The sequence below is a fragment of the Branchiostoma floridae genome, chromosome 19, assembly GCF_000003815.2.
Source record: "Branchiostoma floridae strain S238N-H82 chromosome 19, Bfl_VNyyK, whole genome shotgun sequence".
NCBI lineage: Eukaryota > Metazoa > Chordata > Leptocardii > Amphioxiformes > Branchiostomatidae > Branchiostoma > Branchiostoma floridae.
Window position 1 is genome coordinate 15343558 of NC_049997.1, and position 26485 is coordinate 15370042.

General features: G+C 43.1%; 1 protein-coding gene across 2 annotated transcripts; it reads right to left on the minus strand.

Moving 5' to 3' along the window:
- Nucleotides 1–527: 527 nt before the first annotated feature.
- Nucleotides 528–26190, minus strand: LOC118406778. 2 transcript variants are annotated; one of them, XM_035807097.1, is made up of 6 exons: nt 26062–26190; nt 4073–4397; nt 2924–3112; nt 2302–2466; nt 1466–1690; nt 528–725 (listed from the first exon to the last, which is right to left on the minus strand). In XM_035807097.1, exons 2-6 carry the CDS (start codon nt 4124–4126, stop codon nt 630–632), a joined length of 729 nt encoding a protein of 242 aa, XP_035662990.1. In that variant the 5' UTR covers nt 4127–4397; nt 26062–26190; the 3' UTR covers nt 528–629. The 2 variants fall into 2 exon arrangements, with proteins under 2 accessions (XP_035662990.1, XP_035662989.1); XM_035807096.1 differs by having other exon boundaries at nt 26016–26190.
- Nucleotides 26191–26485: the final 295 nt, after the last annotated feature.

Consider the following 26485-nt stretch of genomic DNA (forward strand, 5'->3'; position numbering starts at 1 on the left):
TAGTTTAAAACAGAACCTGACACAAAAAATTGAATCCATGCGTTTGTAAATGTACATTTTAGTATTAATTTAACTAAATTTGAATAATCTTTTATAGTTCTTACAGATTTCTTCTCGGACATGTCAGACAGCTCGGCGCGGTAGTGCTGTCAAAATTGATTGATTTTGTCGCCGACGCCCGCGGCACATATAATAATAGATCAAAGGACCGCAACCCTGTACAACCTTGATGTAGCAAACTTCTGACGTTCTGTACTGGGGGACGTTCGAATAGTACCAGCTGGGGACAATCTTACGAAGAAATACCAAATTATTATTTTTTTTTTCAAAAGATAAGTAATTTGGCCAGCTTCCTTTGAACATATAGCAACATCTAACAACCGTTATGGAATATTTAGTAGGCATTTTGTTAACTTCACTTACACTGCTGTATGCAATACTCGAAACCCCCTAAACCAACCTCCGGACCGGACCGGGCAGCGGTTTCCGCCGACCGACCGGGCAGCCGTTTCCGCCAACCCTGGTATCGGCTTGTTGATATGAGTCTTTAGGCGTGTCAAACATATATCAGTGTCTTGAACAGGTGCTACTTTATAGAAGATAGCCTCGGTCGCAGGCACCTGAGGAAACTACGAATCCTGTGAAACGTCGGGTTTTTCTGTGAGAAATTGTAGCTTGAACTTCGGTGACACGTCCAGGCCGGCCCCTGCCTCTTCATCCGCCAGCTGTGGAAACATTGGGACAAAAAAAACTTCTTTAGTATTCTAAATACCGTCTTTACTAACTTTAAATGGATAGTTCCGGATCATTATAAGATGTAACTGGACGAAATACAATACGATACCCTGGAATATACGACAAAGTGTGAAACAATTAAACATAGTTTTGGAACTACGTGAATGATTTGATGTTTTAGAATTCTATACAACTTTCCGAAAAATACAGTTATAAGAAATACAAATGATTGGCTTCCACTGTACCAGTATATTGGGACTTAGACTGATTGTTTTTATTTCAGCACAAGAAAGATTGCAGTGGAATGACCCCTTTGAGCAAAAATGCTGGGAGTCTTCCGCTGAGAGGATCCCCTATGGTTGAAGAGTTTACCATGGACAACGGCAAAATTAATCAAAAGCAGTTTTACCAATTTGTGGTCAATGAACCTAAAATTAGAGTGAAATGACCATTTGGAGAAAAAAATGTTAAGAGGTAGGTGGATTTCCTTTGACTGAATTGTATGCGATCTATGATAAACACGTTAATAGCAAAACCAGACAGAAACGGGCCTAGGGTTTAGTTTTTCCACATTCGTGATCTATAGCCAATGAAACTTTATCGTAAAATTCATGTCAAGGAATTCAGATTTTTATAGGAATGAGGTGAAATTTATGTCCGTCCCAACAAGCAAATACTACGTCTGGGGCGAAGGAAACGGTTCTGCAAACAGCCCCTGAATTTAACGAACCTCCTCAGACTGTCCCTCAGCGGCTGTTCCGTCGTCCTTGGGCGGGGAGTCCCCCCGTGTTGTCCCGGGCTCCTCCCGGATGGGCTCCCCTTGTAGGTCCGGCTCCAGGTTGAGCTGTGTCCGCGGAACCAGGGGCAGACTGCAGTACCCACGGAGCCGGGGGTTCACAGCACCGCCGTTACACGTGACACCCTCACAGTCAGTGTTACTGTAGCAATCCTGGCCCTGTGGGTTAATAAGTTAATAAGTAGTTATTAACTACCGGGGGTTCACAGCACCGCCGTTACACGTTACACCTTCACAATCAGTGTTACTGTAGCAATCCTGGCCCTGTGGGTTAATAAGTTAATAATTTGATTAACTATTAGTTAAGTAGTTATCAACTAGAGCGAAACTCCCATCCACGCCAAACTCCTTTTCCTGACAAATTCCTTTCCCGATATTAGAAAACCTCAGTCATCGATGAAAATCGCGACCCCCTCCTGATATAAGATAAAAGCCGGCCCGATTGAAGTCTCAAAACGCCCCTGTAATTCCAGAACCAGCCACCAGGGGGTCCAAACTTATGTCAACTTTTCCAAACACTAGCTTTTTTACACCCCAAAATCGCTTACATAGATTGTTCACAGCACAATATCTCAAAACATGAAGCATGCAGTATCAAGGCAAGCCGCAAGGGGGAAATCCTATCATTTCCATTGTCTATCACACCCCACCATCACACAAAGTATGAAACCTATCCAGAAAGTAATTCTGTAGTTATCTTTTTGACAGACAGACAAACGCTGAAGAAAATATAACCTCCAGGAATATTTCATGGTGGTAAGAAGACTTACCAGACAGTACCCCTCCGTCCTGCCGGTCTGGTCTGAGCAGTACTCCCAGGGCGGACAGCCGGACCGGTCTCCCCGGTTATCGTCCCCGAAACACCGCTGCAGACTGCCGAACGGGTACCCCATCACTACCGGGTCGTACTGGGGCGGGATGGCGCTAAGTCTTTGCTGGAAGTGGAGAGAAGAAAATTAATTGTAAGTTAAACTACATTGATAGAGGTCATTTTCGAAAAGTTGAACTGCAATTCGAACACGAAAATTGGCCTTTTTTATGTTTGGTTCAACTTGGTTGTAATGACTTTTTGCCGGAAGGATTAAAGTAGACCGAACGCTCAAAGCACAGTCTTTCGAGTTTTAATCCACGCCTAATCTTTTCGAAAATGTGTTGGGTTCTTTAACGAGCCTAAACACGAAACCTCCAATGGACTTCCCTAAGTAGGTACTCATTTTCACGTGTAAGTGAAGTGAGAGAATTCGTGCCAAGTGCCTTTCGCAAGGACACAACACTATGGCATGTAAGGGTTTGAACCGAAAGAAAAGCCTCACTCCTACTGAAGAAACTCTAGGTTAACACTCTTACCATTATGCCACACGATATTACCCTTAGTAACCCCTTCTCCCTTACCGTGCAAAACCCCTGTTGAAGTTGACCCTGGAAGCTGCAGAACTCGTCCACGGGGCAGTCCCGGTCCCGGACGCAAGGGCGCGCTCCTACCATGGGCACACAGTAGCCGTCCGAGCGGGTGGTGACCCCGGTGCAGTACTCATCCCGCTGGCAGTCGGCGTCCGACCGGCACACTCGCACCTCCGCAACCTGGGGGAATGAAGGATTAGAAGAGTGAATGAAAGAACGAACGAGGGAAATCCTAAATGAAGAAGTTTTGAATTGCAATGATAGAATACAGCTGTCATTTCACACAAAACCTTGAAATTATGAAAGACTGTTTATATTGAAAAAAATATATATCATCACTGCACTTGGGGCACCGGTGCGGCACTGCGGAATTCGTTCACTGTAGCACTATTGTGTTATTTTCGCCGATTTTTCATAATTTAGATATTGCGCAATACGCAAAAGTATGACTTAGAAGACAAAAAATTACACAAAACGTAACAAAATTCGTTCTTTATCTCCGGAATTCGTTGAGTATCTTTCGAACCCCGCAGTGCCGCACCGGTGTCCCAAGTGCAGTGACCACCTTAAGAGAAATGTCCTTGTTGTACCATCAACGTGACACCGGAGGGACAAAGAAAATAAATGTACTGACAGGTGAAGGAAGTAGTGTTGAAACTGAAAGGTAAACTATGTGTATTTTGGGAGTCTGACTGTCAGGTAAGCCTGACGTATGTGTCTGTCTTAAAATAACTTCAGCGGAAAACACTTAACCTCTGAGTAGGCACGTACAGTAAAGAAAATAGACCTCATTTACAACGAATAATTTACAGTGTAAAGATTCACGCGAAATAGAAAACATGCTATTCAAATACTAGTACACTACCAGACTCCACGGGTCGCTGAAAAAAATAGTAAGGATTTACCAAAGATAAATATCGTTCCAGAGGAGTTAGTTGGTCGAGGAGTGCATTTTCCCTAACAGCTAACTACTCTTGTACGATTTTTGCTCATTTTGCGAGTTTCCACTATTTTTCCAGCGACATGTGGAGCCTGGTAGAGGCTAACTTTGAATACAATACAAACATGTCAACAACATATATACAAAAACAGGGTCCTGATGATGGTATTCCTTACCTAGTACATGTAATACGTACTTACCGCGGTTTGAATTAGTGTTAGGACCAGAACACAGACTGAAATCCACATCTCCATGTCTACCTTTCTCTCCCTTCCACAGTACAGAAATGAATACCGTCCTCGGTAGTTTCACCTCGCTTGCACAAGACCGACTCTAATCGTCACCGTTTCCCTGAGTTTTAAAAGACAACTGCTCGGTGGTTGGTTCAAGCTCAACTCCACCGTGTTTTTTCCTCAGACGATGTTTGAGACGACAATGTCGGTGTCCGTTGTTCCCGCGCCCTCAGATCAGACGATAGTATCGGTTCTAGGTGCTTCGGCTCCCGCCTGTGTCTCGTTCCAGCACCTGTAGACGGAGCAAACGGAAGGAGTTGCGGTCAGGCCAGGAAGGACCGTCAGTGTTGCCTCGGGTTGAAACTCTCTGAGAACGAGCGACATGGGATCATGGACTTTGACAAAAGTCAAGAGGGTTATACCATTACATAAAAGCCTGATAAAGAGGGGTGGGGGTGAGCGATACAAAAACAAAACTAGAACAACATTTTCATGTTATTTTCTAACTACAACTTCAATGATTTAGTTTGCTTATATCACATGCACATTGAAACCCCTTTCTCTATATCACACATACTTCAAACTCTTTTTCTAGCGTCACTGAAACTCAGGTAGGGCCAGCCCCTTGTGAACCATGCATGAACTTGCCCTCAGGTATATTGAGGCGGTCTCAAATGTCGAATCTATTTGGAATTCTTTTCATTACAAAGAAAAGAATGCAAAAAATTCTTGGCTGAATTCGCTTGTGGCATTCAATACGAAGTTCATTCTTTACACAGTGATAGGTTACATATCATGTAGCTATCATGGCTTTAGTATGGTGAAAACAGTAGCGTGACTGCTTCGAGTCCAGAGCTCGCACTTGTTGCCCACGATTGCGCCTGCTTCGAGCCTAGTGCTCGCACTTGTAGACGGCTAGAGAGCCTGTTTGGAGGCTAACCTCGATGATACATGACCTCAACCCTCTCCGTCTGCTTATAGTTACGCCAAGTCTCATCAAAGCTTTCCGGTCCACTCGTTGTAGTTCCGCCTCGCGGGCTTTCAGTTTCCCGCCAAAATCACAAAACAGACGACAACTGCAAGGCAAGGAGGTTCTTACTCTAGGGTACCCTTTCTCTCAACAGGGTACGTACCTTGGTGCAACGGTTGAATTTCACCACAAATCGCCAACCAATTACTTATCAGTAATGAGTAATGAGTAGTAACTATTTTTTTTTACCTCAAATACAGTAGAAGATGAAATGCACATCGTCGTACATGTAGATTGTGCTAGGTATGTTAATGATAGAAATGTCCTTTTAGTAGTCTTTAGCTAACGTTATGTATGTAGAGAGTAGGGTTTTGGGACATGAGTAGCACTGAAAAATGTATATTCCTCGTGCGTTTTAACAAACCGAATATTGCTAAACCTATAGCGTTACTATCCTAAATTTTTACCTTTACCAAGAAGCGAGAAGAAGCCGAATTTCTGTGATAGACTAGATCTAAGACACTTAACATGTATATTTCATATTTGTTATGACCTGTACTTATTTGGGTTAGGCAAAATGTGCGATAAAAGTCTTCATTCATTCGTTGTCAAAATAGTATGTTTGCTGGATTGTACATTGTAGATATGGAAATCAGACTACTTGGAACTGACATTGAACATGAACACAGCCGACTTGACATATTTTCATGGTCCAAAACTTCAGTAGAAATGCTCTGTTAGAAACGTGACATAATTTACGAGCTTTGCCTCGCCAAAAACTCCAGGTTTGTTACGATAGCTTAAAATCACAGAATCGCGCGGCCGTGACCGTCAACTTGACATTTCAGCTGTGTGCCAAAAACCAGATGGAGGAAAAATCCCATCATGCATAGCGACCCTCTCTGGGTCTCCTTGGGGGTTCTGAGATCAGGGCTCGGATGCTATTTTCCGAAGTAGAAATGTACAATTTAAGGGTCAATATGTAACAGTAGGACAATATAGAAAGTTGATTTTCCTACAATTTCTTTACATATAATTTAGGTAAACACTATAAAGTTGCATACCAATATTCAGGAATGTTACAACATTATTGCACCTTACAATGCAAACGTGTTTAAAGACTGTGATGTTTCAAATCAGTGTACCGTATGATGTTGGAGGGTCTAGTAACTCTATAGCTAGTTCTAGGTTGAGATGGTTTTAGAAACTTGTCTATCGCACATCGTTTAAAACCCCCAGAAATACGACATAGTGATGCAAATATGCTAAATAAAGGTTGCACATGTCATTCAATTTCACATGATATGAACGTTTGGTTTTTGAGAAAACTTCCAATATCGGGCTTTATAAAGCGTTGCTAGAATCCCCCGATACAGGCCCTCCTATAAGACTTAAGAAAAGTCTCCCTCATCTCAGCAAGAATGCTTTGAAAACGCCGTTTCCTCGGCCAGATAAGAGAAACTGTATCACTGATGCCGAACAGCGCCTGACCAGGTTTATGTCAGGCGACATTTTGAGGAAAAGGACATTTCCGATCAAGATGGCGTACTCTGAAATTGACGAATTGTTTCTTGCTCGTTAGCGCACCATGAGTTACGACTCTGTTTGCCTAGTTTGTCAGCCCGAAGAAAAACATTGTCTTTTTATCCCTATTAAGGAGAAACAGGTGGTCCTTTTGCCATTGTGATTGAGAGGTAACTCTATAAACTTTACAATAGATGAACAAGGACCTGTCTATTAAAAGATATACTGTCTTAACTGGGTAACAGATTCCATGTGGGTCTGAAAATCAGTGTTTTATAGTTCTTACACGGGTTTAACCATATACATGAAAGGGGAAACGGTTTTGATGTACGACAAAGCTCGTAAATAAGACTCGTAAGCTCGTAAATCAATCCAGATGAAGAAAGGGGTATGGGCGAGAACTTCGACGTGTTTGAATACGACAGTTTTGAGCTTTCTGGTGACTAGCCCCAAGATTTTATGTCTATCGCCCAAAAACATACCCCAGCCCCCTCCCAACATCCGGACACCCCTTGGCCTCAACATTCACAGCACTTAATTTTACTGCTGGTAAAAAGTTAAAGTACTTGTAGACGGATAATCTGGATATTGCCAGCGGGCTAGATTGTGCATGAATGGGCCCGCCGGTTGTTTGAGCTGGTCTGCCGTGTCTCATTTGAAAACGCTACTGTAGTTGCTTTCTTATAACGTCACATATGCTGATTAATTACTGTCATGTTAACGTTGTTAGTACAAGTACATGTTATCTTCTCTGCCGTTTGACAGTAGCCGTTCGGTCCATCCTACTACATCTTACTGTGTATCTCCCCTTCTGTTACCAGTTATCTAACAGATGTTCACCACTTACAACTATGAAGCACGGAAGGCCTGCTTATAGGCTACATTGTTTTCCTTTGATACGGGGATACCAGATTGTGTTTTCGTGTTGTTGACAGTTAGAAAACGAATCTTCAGAAGTCGGAAAAAAAGCTCCTGATCATTCTCATACCACATTCTACGAATTTGGCAAATTCCTAGGAATTTAGGTATGATTGATGGCAAGGTCTCACGGGAAGAGAGTCTTAGAAGTTGTCATCGACGGAATAACTGATATCATCTTGGGAAAATAGTTCCCAAATTTTGCCGCCATTTTCCTGGGGGACATTCCTTGTGCCTTGCATGTCATCTATCAGGCTTGTTATGTTAAGGAACAAAAACCATCCTTTTTCATTTTTGTATCAGTTCATAACCGTAATAGTTTCTGTTTTCGACTTGAATATCTATTACCATATTTTGACAACAGTCTTGAGTTCGCTCAAAAAGCCTTTAGATATTTTGACCGCGCCTGAATTTGCTTTAGTGACAGTGACTAGTACACAATTACTGATCAGTACTGTTTCAACATTTCCCAGAAATTTCCGAACATGTTAACATCAAATTCCGGAGTAATGATGATAATCATGTAAACGTTACTCTCAGCTTCTGTGTTTAGTATAAATATTTGTGTAATCATGTGGTATCTTTTTTGCCCTACAAGTCTAACAGTAGTTCACCTTTATACACATGCATGGTAACCTTTATCCGTTGTTTGTAAAAATGAGGTGTTCATGAGATATTTATTCGACGGATATTCGTTTCAAATTGCAAAATTTTCATTGCATTCCAGTCTGAAACAACTGTCTGTCAACTTGATATCCCTAAATACTCCAATTTTACATACACCGGATAAAGGTTACCCCGCGAATAAAGGTAAACTAGCGTAAGGGTTAGATGTGACACCCCCATCCTCTGACTTTACGCTGACCATTGCATAAAACGACATAAGAATGCGATCAAACTTGCCCTCAAGAATGGCTTGTGACGTGTCTTTTAAATTTCGCAGACGAGATTCTCTTCAGTCAAGGCCCAGTAGGGTATATGCACCGGTAGCATGATGAGACCTTTGCATGAAAATTAAGTAAAAAAATGACCAAACTCTGGCCTGTGCCAGTTTGCTCCGTTATGAAAAAACAAAATTGCCACTCAGAATTATGGTGTGTCATTCAAATCTGTGAGATGAGATTCGCCTCAGACAAGTCCCAGTAGGGTGTATACACCAGTAACATGATGAGACTGTTGCATAAAAACAAAGTATTAGAAAACGTTCAAACTTTACCCTTTACCAATCCAAGGAAAGAACAAACTTTTCACATATCATCACAGACGAGATTCCCCTCAGACAAGGCCCGGTAGGGTGTATACATTAGTAACATGATGAGACTGTTGCTATCTTGAACGTGTGCTGGTGTGTATATAAATGATGTCTGACATGACAACAGCCGCAGGTTATCGTAATAAGAACCTGGTGGGCTGTTTATCTTAACTGTCACCCTCCCTGCTAGCATACACCTGTTCTAACGTGTCCATACGGTCATATCTACAGTCAAACAAAACGGCTGGTTTCATTGGCTTAGATAATCTACAAACAGTTGTAATAAGTTGTATGCGGTTCGTCTTCTTTGTCTTCTCTTTCCTTCATCTTTTTAGGAGGTAATCTTTAGTTACCTCACCCGTATATGTACATGTAAAGAAAAGAAACAGAGGGAGACAGAGACAATGAGGGAGGGAGAGAGAGGGAGAGACAGAGAGAGACAGAGAGGGACAGAGACAGAGAGACAGGGAGAGACAGAGATTCAGAGAGAGAGAAAGAGAGAGACAGAGAGAGACAGAAAGAGAGAGAGCGACAGAGAGCGACAGAGAGAGACAGAAAGAGAGAGAGAGAGACAGAAAGAGAGAGAGAGAGACAGACAGACAGACAGAGACAGAAAGAGAGACAGAGACAGAACGAACGGAGAAGCTGAGACCAAAACCGGATGTCAAAGTTTGAAAAATAGGCCTATTGGATACAGTGTCAACAACAATTCTTGTTTGAATATTCGGTAGTTGAGCTGTTTTAATTTAAAGTCGATGCACAAACGAATACATCCAAAACACAAGCAGCTTAACATGTACAGTTCCAATATTTGGAGCTACACGGTCCAACAATTCCAAGTATTCAGCGGCAGTATTTAGAACGCAACAAAGTTGACATTTCAATGTTGTGTCATCAGTAGATAGCGGTGTTGTCTAAACAGTGTAAATGCCAATGATAGTTTTCTAAGTGACCGGTACTGTTTGCCCACTTGTATTGATGGTCACTAATGCGTTTTACATTGGTCTCCATTGTAGTGTTGCTGTCTATTGCGTTGATACAGGACCATACAGCGGTTTAGTCGTTTTTATCGGGCTTTCTATTATGTGCTCTTTCTTGATATCTCGTACAGAATAGAAAGCCCGATAAATATGACTAGAAAACCTGAAAAAAAAACCAGCTGGAGCCTAACCTCTGCTTGGAAAGTAAGTAATACAGAAAATTTGACAAATTCATGGAAATTCGCGGGACCCCTCCCCTCGTAAAACGAACCTCCCCCACCCAGGTGGAAAGTATCGGATATGATGTGTACCTGCCGGAAGCCACTCATTAGATAATTGAGTCCAGCCTAGTGTGTTTTGGGGAACCAGTGGCTAGCCTAGAGGCCAGCCTTGTTACGAGGGGTTCTCGGCCTCACCCAGAAATAACAAGCACAACTCAGATTTCGAGATACAACTTCGTAGTTTGAAGCCTTTTATCAATATCCTCCAAATTTCAAATCATTGCAGTCATTACTTTCCAGGCATCGTCTTTTTTTAATTAAAAGGTAAGAAAAACAAGGGTGAATTGTGATCAGACATGTGTGGGTCGAGTCCCCATGCCGTACATTCTTTATCATTAACAAAATACATTTCAAAATGTTTGATAATGTCTTTCTTCCTATTTCAAGCAGAAAGAATTGGTTGTTTGACTTCCAGCAGCTCAAGTTGACCCGCACACTTCAGGTCGCAGCTCAATTGTCGACGTTTTTTCCTCCTCCCTTACCTAACGTTGCTGAGTACTAGTGTTGCTTGCAAAATAATGATCACACTTATTTGAATTTTGGTACACATTCATATATGACTTTATACTTGACATCTATCTATGCTTCGAAATCTGAGTTGTGCTGTAATTATTTCTGGGTGAGGCCGAGGACTTATAGATCACCCCTCGTAGCTTTCGTCCGCTCCCACTGATTCTAATGTTAGTAGGGACTAGGGAGCGATCGTCTGGCTGGCGTTTTGGCTACCAATGACATATTGGCAGCCACAACATGTACATTTGAACGTACACGTTTTAGAGTCCATACTGAGAAAAGCCGAAAGATACTTGATTAAGTGCGGTAGTAACTTAACGCTAGTAAAGTTAAAACGTTGTTTCATGTTATTATATCATTAACCAAAGTACATGTCAATATACATGTTGCAAGCTGTTTCATATTCAAGTTTACATAGGCTATATACGGATAAGATGTCATCAACATGATAAAATCGACATGGCCTAAATAAACAGCTATAAGTTGCAAAGCATTTTGCTATCAGAAAAGAAGCCAACTTGTATATTTTGTTAATGACACACTTCCTATAGAATAGCACAACTTGATAGATAAACAAACCCGAACCAGCTTAACGTTACCTTTTTAGACTAGAAAGGCCGACATTTGCTTAAGAGCAAATACAGCATATTTCAGCCATACCCCTTCCCACGCAACATTGGACTGTTCCAAATCACCCCTGCGCAAAAATGGAACATCCTCTTAACAGTACATTATCCCCCAAAGTGGACTGGTATTGTGAATTGATTCCAGGTAAAGACAGAGCTTGCTTCTATTTTTCAGAAAATGACAATAATCACACCTTCCATTCAGAAAATTTTCATCATGACTGAAAATTGTTGAATGACTTCATGTAATGTCATTAACAATTTTCAGTACGATAACTAGGTGTAAGTTTAAAAAAGTATAAGCTCCTTGTGATGTGGGTACATTTATTATTGCAGTGAACTTTTTTTATTCAAGTAGGGCATACGATTTAATAATTATCAAGCAGGTGCAGGTACTGTAGGAGCGTTTGTTTTCTTCAAGCTGTAAAACTGTTAAACTGTTTTACTTTGTATGCAATCAGCCATCGAGCCTATTCTTATTTTAGTTTAACAACTCAGTCCTGCCAGACCCGGAAGATAATCATTCTCGCCACTGTCTAACTTATAATTACGTATCAAAACTAAACGCAGATTTTCTAACTAACGCACCTTTCGCCGACTTCATCAAAGGACCGCCGGCTATCAATCAAACACGGCTGTTGATTAGACTTAGAGTTTCAAACAGTCATGTGCTGTGTGCCAGTTGACAGCGAACTTCATGCTACGTGATGTTTTACATTGCTTGGACCTTCTTTCCTACAGCGGTACTTCTACAAAATATTTAGACTGTAACACTGAGTCCCACATGTTTTATAGAATAGAATTTGACGCAGAACAGCGTTTTTTGCTGGGTATTTTTCTTGAAACATGTCCGTGGGAATATCAGCGAGGCGGCGACGTAGGGATATCAGACCGTCAACAAAAGTCGCACGGCGGCTAACGGCGCAGCGAAGATACTAGCGCTATAAATAAGCGCTTCAACTAAGGATGGCAACCCGTACAATATTTTTGTATACTGTTGAGCTAAGTAAAAGTTTGTTGTTTATGAGGTTTTAGTTGTCTTTGAAGCTTTGACCCGAAATATTTTAAAGTCAAACTGCTGAAGAGAAGTAAGTGACTGCTACGATTATCGTAGATATGGCCCTAAAAAAACTGATAAAAGAAGCCTTCTCAATAGTCTAAAATGCAAGAGCTTCCGGGGGGGGCTTCGCCCACCTGGGTCCCCCCCACAGTGGCCCTGCCCCTGGACCCCGCCAGGGACATTCGGGGTTGCAAAATATACCGTTATAAGACCGTCAACAACAGTTGCACGGAGCTAACAGCGCAGCGAAAATACCATCGCTAGCGTTTCAACTTCGGATAACAAGTTATAAGTACTGTTGAACTCAGTAACGTTAAAGTTTGTTTTTAGTTGCCTTTGACGGTTTGACCTGAAATAGTGTTACGCTAAACTCCTGAAGAGAAGTTAAGTGACTGCTGCGATTATCATAGATATGCCCCTAAGAACTGATACAATATAAAGCCTTCTGAATAGTCTAAAATGCGAGAGCCTTAGGCGGGCTTCGCTCCCCCTGGCGGGAACACTGCTATATACGGGATCATGAGGCCCCGCTTATGAATATTAATTAGCCTTTGGCCTCCTCTTCGCTGATTGGCTAGGTCTTTGATTCAATTAACTCTCCGGCTGACGCGCACAGGTGTGGCTCTGTGCGGGGTCACGGAAGGTCACGTCAGGAGGCCAAAAGAAAACAAATTTCCCCTCAGAAAAGTGCCAAAATTAATCATTTTAAAGTTGTTCATGTCAAAAATTTTACTTGAATCTTGTTACCAAGTATCTAATGCCTATCTATACCAAATTTCAGGTCATTTAATTGTAATACCAGGGTACAGGAGCCAAAAGTGTCCTTTTTTGGTCAAAAATTGGCCAAAAATCGCAAAAATAAACATTTTGTTGCACTGTACACCAAAAGTGTTATTGAATTTATATGAAGGGATTATCAAGGCACATCTGTGTCAAATTTCAGCTCATTCGGTTGCAATACCAAGGTACAGGAGCCAAAAGTGTCCTTTTTTGGTCAAAAATTGGTAAAAAAATCGCAAAAATAAGCATTTTGTTGTACTGTACACCAAAAGTGTTATTGAACTTATATGGGGGCATTATCAAGGCACATCTCTGTCAAATTTCAGCTCATTTGGTTGTAATACCAGGGTACAGGGGCCAAAAGTGTCCTTTTTTGGTCAAAAATTGGTAAAAAAATCGCAAAAATAAGCATTTTGTTGTACTGTACACCAAAAGTGTTATCGAATTTATATGGGAGCATTATCAAGGCCCATCTCTGTCAAATTTCAGCTCATTTGGTTGTAATACCAGGGTACAGGGGCCAAAATATACAGTTTTGGTCTAAAATTGACCAAAAAATCTCAATAAAATCATTTTAGAGGCAGATATGAAAAAACTGAGAAAAAAGCATCAAGGTATTGGCCCATTCTACCCCTGTGCCAAATTTCAGGTCATTCGGTCCAGGAACGGCGGAGATGAATCACTTTGAAGATTTGACAGGAGAAAGAAAGAAAGAAAGAAAGAAAGAAACATTACGAATACAATATATTTCACCATACTATGTATGGCTGAAATATAATAAGATAAAAAATGGAAGAAAATAAATCTGCAAAGGTATATCACTTCTTAAACCGGACGTTCTGTTGCAGTAATGAGGTTACACACTAGGGGGCTCAAAACTTGCTCCTGGTCATCGTCTTCCGAAGACCTACCCACATACCAAATATCATCACAATCCATCCAGAGGTTCATGAGTTATGCTGACCATGATGTATATCCGGAAACAGAAACTTTGGCAAGTGACCAAGCATACACATGCGTGGCGTCGTGTAGACGCTTCTGCCGCGTGCTGCAGGTCTAGAGCTCTTTTTCAGCCATTTTTGTATGGTTGGAGTGAGAGTCTAGGCCGGAGGTTTAGTCAGTCGGTTAGCTGGTTTTACCAGGATCATTTCGATGGTTTTCGATCTTCTGTAAGTTGATTTTTGGAGGAGTTACGGTGTTTTTCGTGCCACCGACACCCTCCACGTCGAGCGTACGGGTCCCCCCTACGTCCTCGTGCCGCTAGACGAGGGTAGGTGGACACGTGCAATCTTTGCCGGTAGATATTTCCCTTGCCCGTGAAGGGATACTCTTCCTACTTTGTAGGAAAGGAAAGCAGGTTTGTGCCAACATTCCTACATAGTCTTGTTTCGCTTCGAATCGAATTTGTGGTGTTTTGAGCTGTTTCTGTACCCTCGCCCCCGGCCATAGTGGGTGAAGGGGTTGGTACAGTCCAAGCACACCGCCTGGTGCCACTGTTTTTCTGGGTCAATCGCTATTTTTAGAATAGGTGGCATTCCGGGGCTCTAAAAGGGGTTTCTGGAGACCCTAGAAGGAACCTTCCATATACTCCACAGAGAAATAGACTGATTTCGGACTAGGCAAAATGAGGAGAGACAACTCAATTTGCGTTACGTATACCGCTCAGAAAGACAAGTTATCTGAGCAGGAGACCTGGGCACTCCTGGACTCTGTGGGGATACCTACATCCAGTCTCCAGACAGTGCAAGCGCTGAACGCTACGTCTTTTGATTTGACCTTCCGTACGCTTCACGATAGAAAGTTGTATGGGGGTAAACTCTCGGCACTACAGTACTTAGATGTCCGTGTGTACGGAAGTGCTGAGACAGTCGTCACAGCAACCCGTATACCGGACGAGTTTGATGACAATCACGTACGGTACTGGCTATCCCGTTATGGACAGGTCCTGGCTTCCCGTATGACCACTTACAGGGACAGACCTACTGTCCGTAATGGGAACAGGCAGTACAAGGTTATACTCAAACCAGGGGCAAACATCCCGTCCTCTTGGAGGTTAGCAGACGGTCGGTTAGCCTTTTTCCGGTACGTCGGACAACAAAGAACATGTCTGAAATGTTACCAGGAAGGGCACGAGGCAGCACAATGTACTGTCATCTTCTGTAACAAATGCCAACTGATCGGGCATACCTCTGCGGAATGCAGCAATCAAGTAGTCTGTAATCAGTGCGGCAAGGAGGGACACACCGCACGTCGGTGCCCTACTTCATATGCCAACAAACTGCTGCCTGACAATAAGTGGACCAGCGGTCCGGCTGCTGAGGCAACCGTGGCCAGTGCTAAGACCCCTGGTCAGAGTGAGCAGTCTCAAGTAAACGAGACTGTCTCCAGTGGTAAGAGTCAGAGTGAGCAAACAAACGAGACTGACTACAGCGACTCCGGGTCGGAGGAGAGCGGGGAAGATGATTCCGCCGAGGAATTTGCTTCCTCTGACGAACTGACGGAGAAAGAAAGGGGGCTAGAAAGGGAGCTGCTTCTTGAAGCAACCCAACCATCTCCGAGCTCTGCGGAGCGCATTGAACCAAACGGGGAGCAAGAAACAACCCATCCTCGCAACAAGAAACGCAAGAAGCGCAAGGGCAAGGCCAAAAATGGCCGCAAACAGAACAACGAGGTCGAAGAGCCTCAGACACCAGTCAAAAATGTGGTGGCCAAGAAGAAGGCCCCACATACTGGAGACCCGTCATCTGACGCGATGGAAGTCGACCAGCAGACCTCTAAAAGGCCTGCGCCTTCCGACGAAGAAGTCAGCCCAAAAAGAAAGAGTGAGCCGTCGACAGTAACGAAGGGCCCTCATAGTCCCGGTTACGACCTTCCTTTATCAGGAGAGCTAGCCATCGACGAGTTCACGTCATCTGGAGAATCTCTATAATGATGCCCCAAAATATGCATAGGCTCAATGCCTTCTTTATGTTAACGATGGTGGTTATAGCAACCTTAAACGTTTGTGGGATGCGCAATCCCAACAAACGCAAACAGGTATACGACTTTTGCAGACAACACAAATTTGATATTGTTTGCCTGCAAGAGAGTCACATTACACATGTGGATGAAACTACTAAGTGGGAAAAGGAATGGGGAGGGCAGGCCCTATGGAGCCTTGGTACGCCCAACTCTAGAGGTGTAGGCATCCTGCTTTCCCCATCCCTTGACTTGAAAATAACTAAGAAATTCTGCGATGATGAGGGTCGCGTAGTTTCCGCAGTCCTGGCTGACGGCACGCGCTCTCTTCGAGTGTGCAACGTATACGCACCGAATGATGCAGCTGAACGATCCACATTTTTCCGTGGTCTAGGCAATTTCTTATCCAACTCTGAGTCCACGGTCCTTTGTGGGGATTTCAACTGCATTGAGTCTCCCAGCCTAGATAAAAGAGGGGGGAATCCAAGTCGTAGTTCTGGAGGTTCGAAAATTCTAAAGAACCTCTGTACTAGTCACAACCTACACGACTCGTGGAGGCAGCTGAATCCGGATGGGCGCGTATATACGTGGCGTCAACCTGATAACGCTGTAGCATGCCGACTGGATAGACTTTACTCATCCAACAATCTGCCCGTCTCTGGCCATTTTTTCCGGCCTGCATACTTCACAGACCACGATTGTGTGGGAATCGATGTGCTTCCAACAGCTAAAAAGAAGTCTTCCATGTGGAAGTGCAATGTTTCCATCCTAAAGAACAAAGAAGTCCAGTCGGACTTCACTGCGTCCTACAAGGACTGGCAGACTTTGAAGTTGGGTTACCCTTCCCTGAGATCTTGGTGGGATGACGTCAAAGACCGAACACGCTCCTTGTTTATTAAGCACTCATGTAAGATAGCCAAAGACAAAAGAGAAGCTCGTTACCAACTGAACAACACTTTAGGGGATCTGACCAACCAGCTTAATGCTGGTGCGGTCTCCCCTGATGTCCTGAGACAATATAAGGCCACGAAAGACGCACTGTCAGAGTTGGCAACCTCTGAAGCTCAGGGCGCCATCGTCAGATCCCGAATCAAACAATTTGAGGAGGGGGAAAAGTGCACGTCCTTCTTTCTAAAGCAGGCCGCTTCCAACGGCAAGAAGAAAAGGATCTGTGCCATACGAGACTCAATGGGACAAGTTGTCCATGAGGATGACGAAATCGCAAATGTTTTCTACGAATTCTACGCAGAGCTGTTTGCTGAGGAACCAGTGGACCCGGTTGCCTCTGACCAGCTTTGTGACAACCTTGAAAACACATTGACCCCAGAGGAGGCCCAAGCATTGGAGGCCCCTCTCTCAACCGACGAAATGTTAAACTCAGTCCGCAGCATGCAAAATAACAAATGCCCGGGCAGTGATGGTCTACCCAAAGAGTTCTACACGACCTTCTGGCATCTGATTGCCGACGACCTCCTGAAGGTGTTTCAAGAAGCTCTTGATGCTGGAGAACTTTCCTCCAGCCAGAAGTTTGGGGTTTTGACACTGTTGCCAAAGAAGGGAGACGAATTGGACCCCAAGAACAGGAGACCAATCTCCCTCCTAAACACCGACTACAAAATTTTGACTAAAGTTCTTAATAACCGCCTTCAGTCTGTAATAGCGTCGGTGTTGCACCCGGACCAAACCTGTGGTGTACCAGGAAGGTCGATCCAGTGCAACCTCCGACTCACACGAGACATAGTTGTTTACGCAAATAACAATAACATCGAATGTGCTATTGTCTCCCTTGATCAAGCAAAAGCCTTTGACCGTGTCAACATCTCCTTTCTACAACAGACTCTCGCACGAATGGGATTTGGACCTTCCTTTCGGAAGTGGGTTTCAATACTTTACAACGACATCTCCAGTTCCGTTTTGGTGAATGGCTCCCTGTCGTCTCCCTTCGCCCTAACAAGGGGAGTGCGGCAGGGATGCCCACTTTCGCCACTGTTGTATGCAATCTCTCTTGAGCCGTTTGCGGCGACAGTCCGCAAAGACTCTGAGGTGCATGGAGTAAAACTCCCAGGCGGCTACGAAGCCAAAATGTCTCTGTATGCAGATGATAACTCTGCCTTCCTGACATCAGACGACTCTATCGTCAGGCTGTTTGACCTTGTCGGGCTGTACAACAGAGGCTCAGGCTCAATGTTGAACCTAGACAAATGTGAGGGGTTATGGCTGGGGAAATGGAGAAATAGACCAGACACCCCTGTACAAATAAAATGGACATCTGGGTCCATCCGTCTGCTTGGTGGGGTCTTTGGCAACATTGACATGCCCCTAACCAACTGGAAGGAAGGTAAACGCAAATTTGTTGAAACCTTACAAGGATGGGGAGCCAGATCCCTCTCCTTTACAGGCAAAGTGACAGTGGCAAACTCTCTAGCCACCGCCAAACTGTGGTACCTGGCGTCGGTGTTCACCCCTCCTGATTCGGTCATGAAGGAAATCAATACCGCACTGTTCGCCTTTTTCTGGGACAAAAAGCGTGAGATGATCAGCCGAAATACCATCTACCTTCCTCCTGAGAAGGGCGGCTGGGGCCTAATCGACATAGCAAAGAAGGCAAAATGTCTGTACAGTCGGCCTTTCTCGGACATCATGTCCCAGGAAGACTTACCTTGGGTGCAGCTCGCCAGGTACTGGCTCGGTATTTTCATTAGACGTTTCGACCCGTCAACATGGTCCAATAACATGCCCCACTCCCCGAATGCCCCTCCCCACTACAAAGCTCTACAGTCCCTGGTATCTGAACTCGTAGAGGCATCCCCCTCTAAAAAGTGGGACCCCGGGTGCACTACGCGGTCTCTATACGACAGCCTTCTAAAGAAGGATGCTCACATTCCAAGCGTCTGTCTTAACAAGCGTTCTGTTCCCTGGCCATTAACCTTCCAATCTGTTCAACACCCACTCCTGGAGAACAGACTGAAGGACACTGCATGGCTGGTTGCACACCACGCCCTCAAAACGAATGCCCTGCTCTGCTCGAACTGGGGTTACATTCGCTCGGGAACTTGTCCAAGGCAGAATTGTAAAGGCCACGAAACTGTAGAGCACGCCATGTGGTACTGCAGCGAAGTGCTGCTAACATGGACTTGGGTGGAGGGTTTTCTCAGGAGGTGGGTCATGTCAGACTTCCGAATAAATAAACAGATGGTTATCTATGGCATCCTGCCACCCTCATGGAAAAAATGCAAGATAGATGCTATCACCTACACCCTGGCCGTCGCGAGGAAACGCATATGGTCCTCACGTTGTGAAGCACTCTTTGACAAGACCTTTTCGACTCATGTCGAGATGGTCCCATACATCAAGGAGTGCCTCCGCTCAAGAATAAAGCTTGACTTTGTACGTCTGAACGAAACAACGTTTATGTCTCTGTGGTGCTCAGTGCAGTGGGCGAGGGTCGACGGGGGAAAACTGCGACTACGCTTTTAATCCCCTGCTTCCCCCCTGTAGTCGTATCAGTCTGGTATGAACTGTCTGTCTTGTACGTTTCGTATGTCTTTTTTATTTGGATGTGTCAAGTTGGCAGGAGTGGGTTGGTGGGAGCTCGGCGGACAAGTAACCTGTTGTGGGTAGCTTGACACATCCCTTTTTCTTTCCTTCTTCTCTTGTATGTTCTTTGAAATGATGTAAAAAAAAAAAAAAAAAATGAAAACAGTGAAAAAACGTCTTGTCTCTCTTGTCTAGTTTTCTTTCTTTTTTGATTTTGTTATACCCCCATTAAAAACGGGCATACACATTGCGCACATACACATACACACACAAACACAGACAAGCAAAAACTCTAACTCCATTCTTCAGGTGATAAAAGAGATGTTACTTAAAGGTTGACTCAGAGTTTGGATGAGTCACCATCTCTTAAAATGACAACAGGAAGCATCCTAACGAGCCTGGGTTCCTGACTATGTTGGAAAACGGGGTCCCAGAGTCCAGACAAGATCTAGAAAATTCAAAGTTTGACAAAGGTCAAGCTGTCTAAAGGTGGTATCTCACTGCACCTGGGGCACCGGTGCGGCACTGCGGGGTTCGTTCACTGCGGCACAGGTGTGTTATTTTCGCCGATCTTTTATAATTCGGATATTGCGTAATACGTAAAAGTATGACAACAGACGAAGACAACAAAATGTACAAAACGTAAGAAAATTCGTTTTTTTTTAAATCTCTGAAATCCGTTGAGTCATCTTTCGAACCCCGCATTGCCGCACCGGTGCTCTAAGAAAACCCTCTAAGTGCAGTGAGATACCACCTTTACTGTCCCCATAATGTCCAACATAAACCCTATCTATCCATGTCCTTAGCTGACCTATCTTGGAACGTTTGCTTACCCTTAATAGGTTATCTTGACTTTCACCATTAAATCTCTCATTCTGTCGGGGAACAAAATAAATAAACCACAAAATATCAGCCCATAAAGATAAGGATACTAAGGAAGCTTCTAAATCTGTGGACGCCTTAAGCCTACTATAAAAACCTTATTTAGTGAGGATGCAGTAACGGAAATTGGTGAGATATTTTTTCTGACTTGATTTCAGACAATAGGAATTTATAATTGTTGACACTATGCAAACTAATCATTGTCTATGTAAACGTCAGTGTCCCCATTCTAAAAAAAATTCATTTCGGTTCTTTTTCTTCTTTCTTCAACTTACTGGAGATTCTTTAGCCGATATGCCGTATACTGAAAGGATTGATTTACTCACAAGGGAAAGGATCTCCACTATTAAGTGTGGTGGGTTCTTTAATCTTTAACGTGCTCGAGGTGTGGCTCTCCTCAAACACGGGACCTCCATTTAACGTCCTATCCGAGAGACGGCCCTAACCGAAGTTACACATTTTCACCTGAGTGAAGTGCATTTCTCAAGAGCATAAGATCGGTGACATGATAAGATTTGAACACGGGACCTCTGGGTTCTGGGCTATACACCCAGAAGTTGCGCCACACGGCCCTACAATGAGGTAAAGGACTGTATGATTCTCACTATCATGCTCTGTTATCTCGTATCAAATGAAAAATACAAGACATCCGGCAAAGTCTTAGAACGTCCGGATTGCTAGCGGCACTCGCATAAGTTGTTAAGGTCATTTTTGGTTCAAGGTCGCTGTTCCTATACGCCTTAATCTCCCTAATACTGAAAAAGACGACCCAGAAATTAAGGATTTCCGAAAATAGATCTGTTATTTCCCAACTCCAAGCCTTCAAGACAGTCCAATTTGCTTGCTATGCTGCGTAAACAAAAGCCTGGATTTCTTGAAAATTCATACAGCATATTTTCAATGTCACTCTGATTGAAAACAGAATCAAGAATCAACATAATTTATCCCCTTGGTACTAACTAGTGCATACATACAGTTTTATATTCCTGACTTGTCGACATTACTCTACTGCTAGCACTACTAGACTCATGGTGTTACCGGTTAGAAAGAAAACTACCGGGTATCTAATTTAGAAGTGGAAAAAATTGGCAAAAATGTTCATTGGGACGATTTGTTAACAACACAAGTAGAGAGCGAGAGTGAGAGAGTGAGAGACAAAAGAGTGTTGAAAGAGAAAGAGAGTGAAAGAGAGAAAGAGAGAGAAAAATAAAGAGAGAGAGGGCGAACGAGAGAGGAGAAAAAGAAAAAGGGAAAGAGAGAGAGAGAGATTTCGAAAGAGAGAAGGAGAAAGAGGGAAACAGAGAACGAGTCGGTCAGTAAGATATATATATATAGAGAAAGAACGGGAGAGAATGGGAGGTAGGGCAGAGAGAGAAAGAGAGAGACAGAAAAAAGAAAAAGAGGGAGAAAGAGAGAGTGATCGGGAAAAAGAGAATATTATATAACATAGCTTAGTCCAACGTTTGTCCAAACAGGTTCAAAGTGCACCTCCATTCGATCCGTGTTTTCAGCGGCTTTTCATTAGCCCAATTAACGGTGAAACTGGATCTGTGTCGAACCTTCGGTCAGCCCGCACAGAATGTCCTGCTATTCCCACCCTATCGGTTCATATCGTAAACTTAGACGTAAGGGCCGCCGACAGATTGGAGAGAACTTCCGAAGGGACACGTCCAGGCTGTTCGCACTCAGATCGAGGACAGGGAAGCCTCGAAATCAGACTAGTTAGGATACTCTTTCAACCACCCCCGTACATGATGTAATATTTTGTGAGAACCAAACTGTACTCATCGGCCAGCTAACTCCTCTGGTGTGTTATCTGTTTATTTGGCAAATTTCTAACATAAAAAGAAGTCATCTACATCAGAGCTTTACAACCATCCCTGAACAGAGACGGTGGGCGCCATAGACTTCCTGCAACTTATGATCCACTGCTCACCGAGTCACGTGTCCTATCTGTATAATGTGACGTCGCAGCAGCAGCGGATCATTCTTTCCTTGACAAAGACTTGAGCTATTCAGTCAAAAATTTGGGTAAGTTCAATTTTTGTGTGTGTTGGAAATTACAGTTGAACTCGTTCCAGGTAAATTTTCAAGCTAATTTCTAATATCTTTCTAGCGACCTGTGGGGCTTGGTAGAGGCTACATACGTCCCATGATTTTGACACTGATATTTTTACCTATCTTCAAGTATCCTGAAAGACTTCAGCTGTTCAGTCGAAAATTTGGGTAAGTTCCATTTTTTTTGTTGGAAATTACAGTTAAAGTCGTTCCAGATAAATTTTCAAGCTAATTTCTAATATTTCTCTAGCGACCTGTGGGGCCTGGAAGAGGCTACATGCGTCCCCTGATTTTGACACTGATATTTGTACCTATCTCCAAGTATCCTGTAAACCATACCATCGTGGCTCGCCGGTAGCTATAATATAGCGACCGGTGCTGGGAGTGATGCCCGCCCGCCCAGTTCATTAGAGTACGCCGGGGGATTTTCACGGGGTTGGTTTCAATTACTGCGTTGATTAGAAAGACTTTCTGGTGAAGTGTTGCCTCCCTGTCTCTTCTCAAACGGTACTTCGTTGTAATCTCCAAGCAGATCCTACGGTGCCATAAGATAGTATCAAAGCTGGCCAGGGAGTATAGCCGGCTATTATAAGGGAGTCAAGCGGGCACCTAGATCCTACGGAACCTGGTTGGAGATTAATTCGTTGGCCATAGCTCCAATGTCTCATAGTGAGGGACAGGTAGTGTGAGGTCATAATCATCTCACGCTACTTGTCCCTCCCCTGTTCTTCTATAGCGACAGCTGCCTAAGTTCCTCGGACTGCCAAACTATGGAACTCTCTCGATGACAACTGTTTCCCTCCTGTATATAATTCTCAAGACTTCAAAACCAATGCTCACTGCTCTCTCCTTCGTAGCATAATGGATGAATGACCTTTATTGTACATTTGTGCTCAAACAAGCTAAGTACCGGTCGCAGCGCTAGTGATAAGGTACAATTTGACAAAAAAGGTATCTTATCATCTCTACATATGCTAATACATTCTAGTATGTACAAGTTCAACTTCTTCTCGCTTCTTATAAACATAAGGACAGATGGAATCAATAATGTATGGTTTATCTAATTGCATGAGAAATATGAATTTTTCCGTGGTATTCTAGTATCGGAAATTAGGGAACGTATGTTGTGTATTTTCAAAAAGGACGTTTCTAATAAAAATCTCCACCATCCGTCAACTTAATTCATTGCCTGGAAGAAGGTCAAATGGCCTTACTTCAAGTTTACAATGGTATCTCACTGGATTGTGTCACGTTGGTGGCATCGCTGCGCCCTAGTAAATTCGATTTGTGTGACTGTTACTGTTGACTTTATTAAAGAAATATCATGCAATACGTACAAGTGTGACTAAAAAGACAACAAAACACGCAAAACGCAAAAAGAGATACCCGCTTTAGCAAGATCATAGTGTTACCTTTTATAACCAACGGACAACTATCAGATCCCCAATAAATGTAAAATATTCCCTTATGCTTGCTAATTTCTTTTTGCTCCCTTTTTGGTCTGTCAAGAGGTCTGCTAGCGACTACACTATCAGAGTGATCGTCAATCTCAAAGAAGGCACAACGCTTATGTAACAACGCTTGTGTAACAGCGCTTGTGTAACAACGCTTATGTAACTTCGCAAATAGGCCGAAATGGGGGACGCGTCTCTTCCTCTCTTTATATATATATATATATATATATATAATTTCTTCTTCTTGAAAATGATTTTCTCGTTTTGTGTCATACTGTTCAAACTGCCAGAATGAACTCCTTATTTTCTGTAGTTGAGGAAACTTTGTCGTAAAACTGAAAATACAAGCTGTTAAAGCTTTGTAGCCTCTCTGTATACTTGTATAAATGTACATGCATGTATGCATGCCGGCGGCCATAGAACTGGAATGTCGGCCGACTCGAAAAGTTCGCGACACCGCGAGGAATTTAGCCGGCAAGGCCGAAGTACGAAACTACAAAGCAGAACGTGTCGGTAACGACTTGTAGGGGCGCCGTCTATACACAAGACGAGCCGGGAGCTAGGACATACCGGTTCGGGCCGGGCTAGCTAAAATAGCGCCATGCTTAGGCCACACCAATTTAATTTGTTTCTTCTAAGAACAGCAATGACATTTTAAGGATTACATCCTCTGGAGACTTCAAATCTAATGCGGGAGGGCGAAAAAACAAAATACATGTAGACACCGTAAACGTTGTAACACCGATTGTATTGACAAAAATGGTATCGCTATGAGCCAGAAAGTCTTTCATTCCTGTATTCAAGAAGTATGGTAGACCGTATCACTTAGCAAGTTGGAAACTACACTCAAGACAAGTGTCAAGTCTACAACTACCGAACCTAACAAGTACAATCACACGTTTTCCTCGTCATGTTGACCGTCTCATGAGGTGAAATATTTCTTCTCTTTTTTTCAGAATCAGTCGAAAGTAAATGATAACGCTGATGTAATCCATAAAATTTACTTGCTGTGGCCTTATATCTAAAGACGCTGGAAACAGGTGTTCAAATGACGAAAGACACCCTGCTCTCTCTTAACTACTTACAGGGACTAAAGATGGCTGACTTGTTTAGTTAGTATCAGAGGAAAGACAAAACGATTAGCCGTATTGTCCTTTAATCTGTTTACCTTAATTGAAATACTCCCTTCCGTTAACAAATAGAATACCGCCCTAGACAAATATCATTATTGAACATGCAAACTGGACCTAAAACGCTATTGCTTTATAATGAGGGGAGCGTATTTGCTTGTCTTGTTTTAGTAGACTTTTTGACGGCATTTGAGTCTTTGAGTTTTGCTCGTTTCTTGATGGTGACTCTAGACTTGAAGTATGGCCAGAGATAGTGTTATATAACGACGATCTTACGATTAAAAGCGTCAGTAATATTTAAGTAAAAAAGAAACACAGGAAAATTTTACTCTTTATGCTATTTGAACTATCTTTTAATTTATGATAGATTGAATTATGTACTCAGTGTACAAAAAGGTATTACTTTATTACTATCTACAGTTTTGATTAGCATTTGGTATAGGTTTATTATCAAATTTTAGATGTAGCGAAAAACATGGGACAAGAGTGGATGTGTTCTAGTACAAGTCAAATTCTAGTTTTAGCAAAAAGCACAGGACAAGAGTGGATGTGTTCTAGTACGACTCAAATTCTAGTTTTAGCAAAAAGCACAGGACAAGAGTGGATGTGTTCTAGTATAGTTCACCTCAAATTCTAGTTTTAGCGAAAAACACAGGACAAGACTGTCAAGAGTGGATGTGTTCTAGTTCACCTCAAAGCACCTTTTCAATCTACCACGAATTAAGATAGTTCATAATAGTATTGGGTCAATTTTTCCTGCATTTTCATTTTCTGTTATCTTTAATTTGAGTGAAATACACGGGGCAAGAGTAGGTGTCTCCTGTTCTAGTTCATTCCCTGTCTACACAGTACATGCCAAAGATACACATCTAAGACCACAGCATTCAACAACTGGAAAACAGCCAAGTTTCCTCCCTCAAAACTTCCACAGAACATCTTCTTTCCTACGCCGACTTTCCAGTACACTCAAGATTGAACATTCCTTACCTTACAAAGATGTAATCCTTGGAAGGAGTAAGATAGAGCCACCCACCTTGAAGATTGGACGTTAACTATTCTACAGTGGGGAGTCGGCACTACACAGTCAGTGGAACAGCCGTCTGTGGTGAGGGGCACCAAATGAGTTCTCACAAAACGGTCCGAGCAAAAGATAACGATTAACCTTTAACCTGGCTAGGAAACGCCTCCCGGGAGGAAGGGACTGACCGTTAATACGTGGGGTGTGGGGGATCTTGCGATAGCCTCGAGATCAGACGTTAAGGCGAACGTCACATTCCAAACCGGGGTCCGGTCGGACTGGTTGTGGAAACGAAAAAAAAAAGAAAAGAAAATAGAAATGCATACGTAAAGCTAGGTATACACAAATAATGCCCACTGCTATTTTCCTTACGTCTTGTGTTGTTTGCTGTCCTTTATATTATACTTTTCGTCCCCGAAAGCTGCTTGACCGGGTCCCG

What these genes read in the sequence shown, in the direction of transcription:
- LOC118406778 (XM_035807097.1), bottom strand. Translation starts at nt 4,126, where the DNA reads ATGGAGATGTGGATTTCAGTCTGTGTTCTGGTCCTAACACTAATTCAA. An exon ending in TTCAACAGGGGTTTTGCACG is followed by an intron (nt 2,467 to 2,923) that starts GTAAGGGAGAAG and finishes CTCCACTTCCAG; the next exon opens with CAAAGACTTAGCGCCATCCC. An exon ending in GGACGGAGGGGTACTGTCTG is followed by an intron (nt 1,691 to 2,301) that starts GTAAGTCTTCTT and finishes ATTAACCCACAG; the next exon opens with GGCCAGGATTGCTACAGTAA.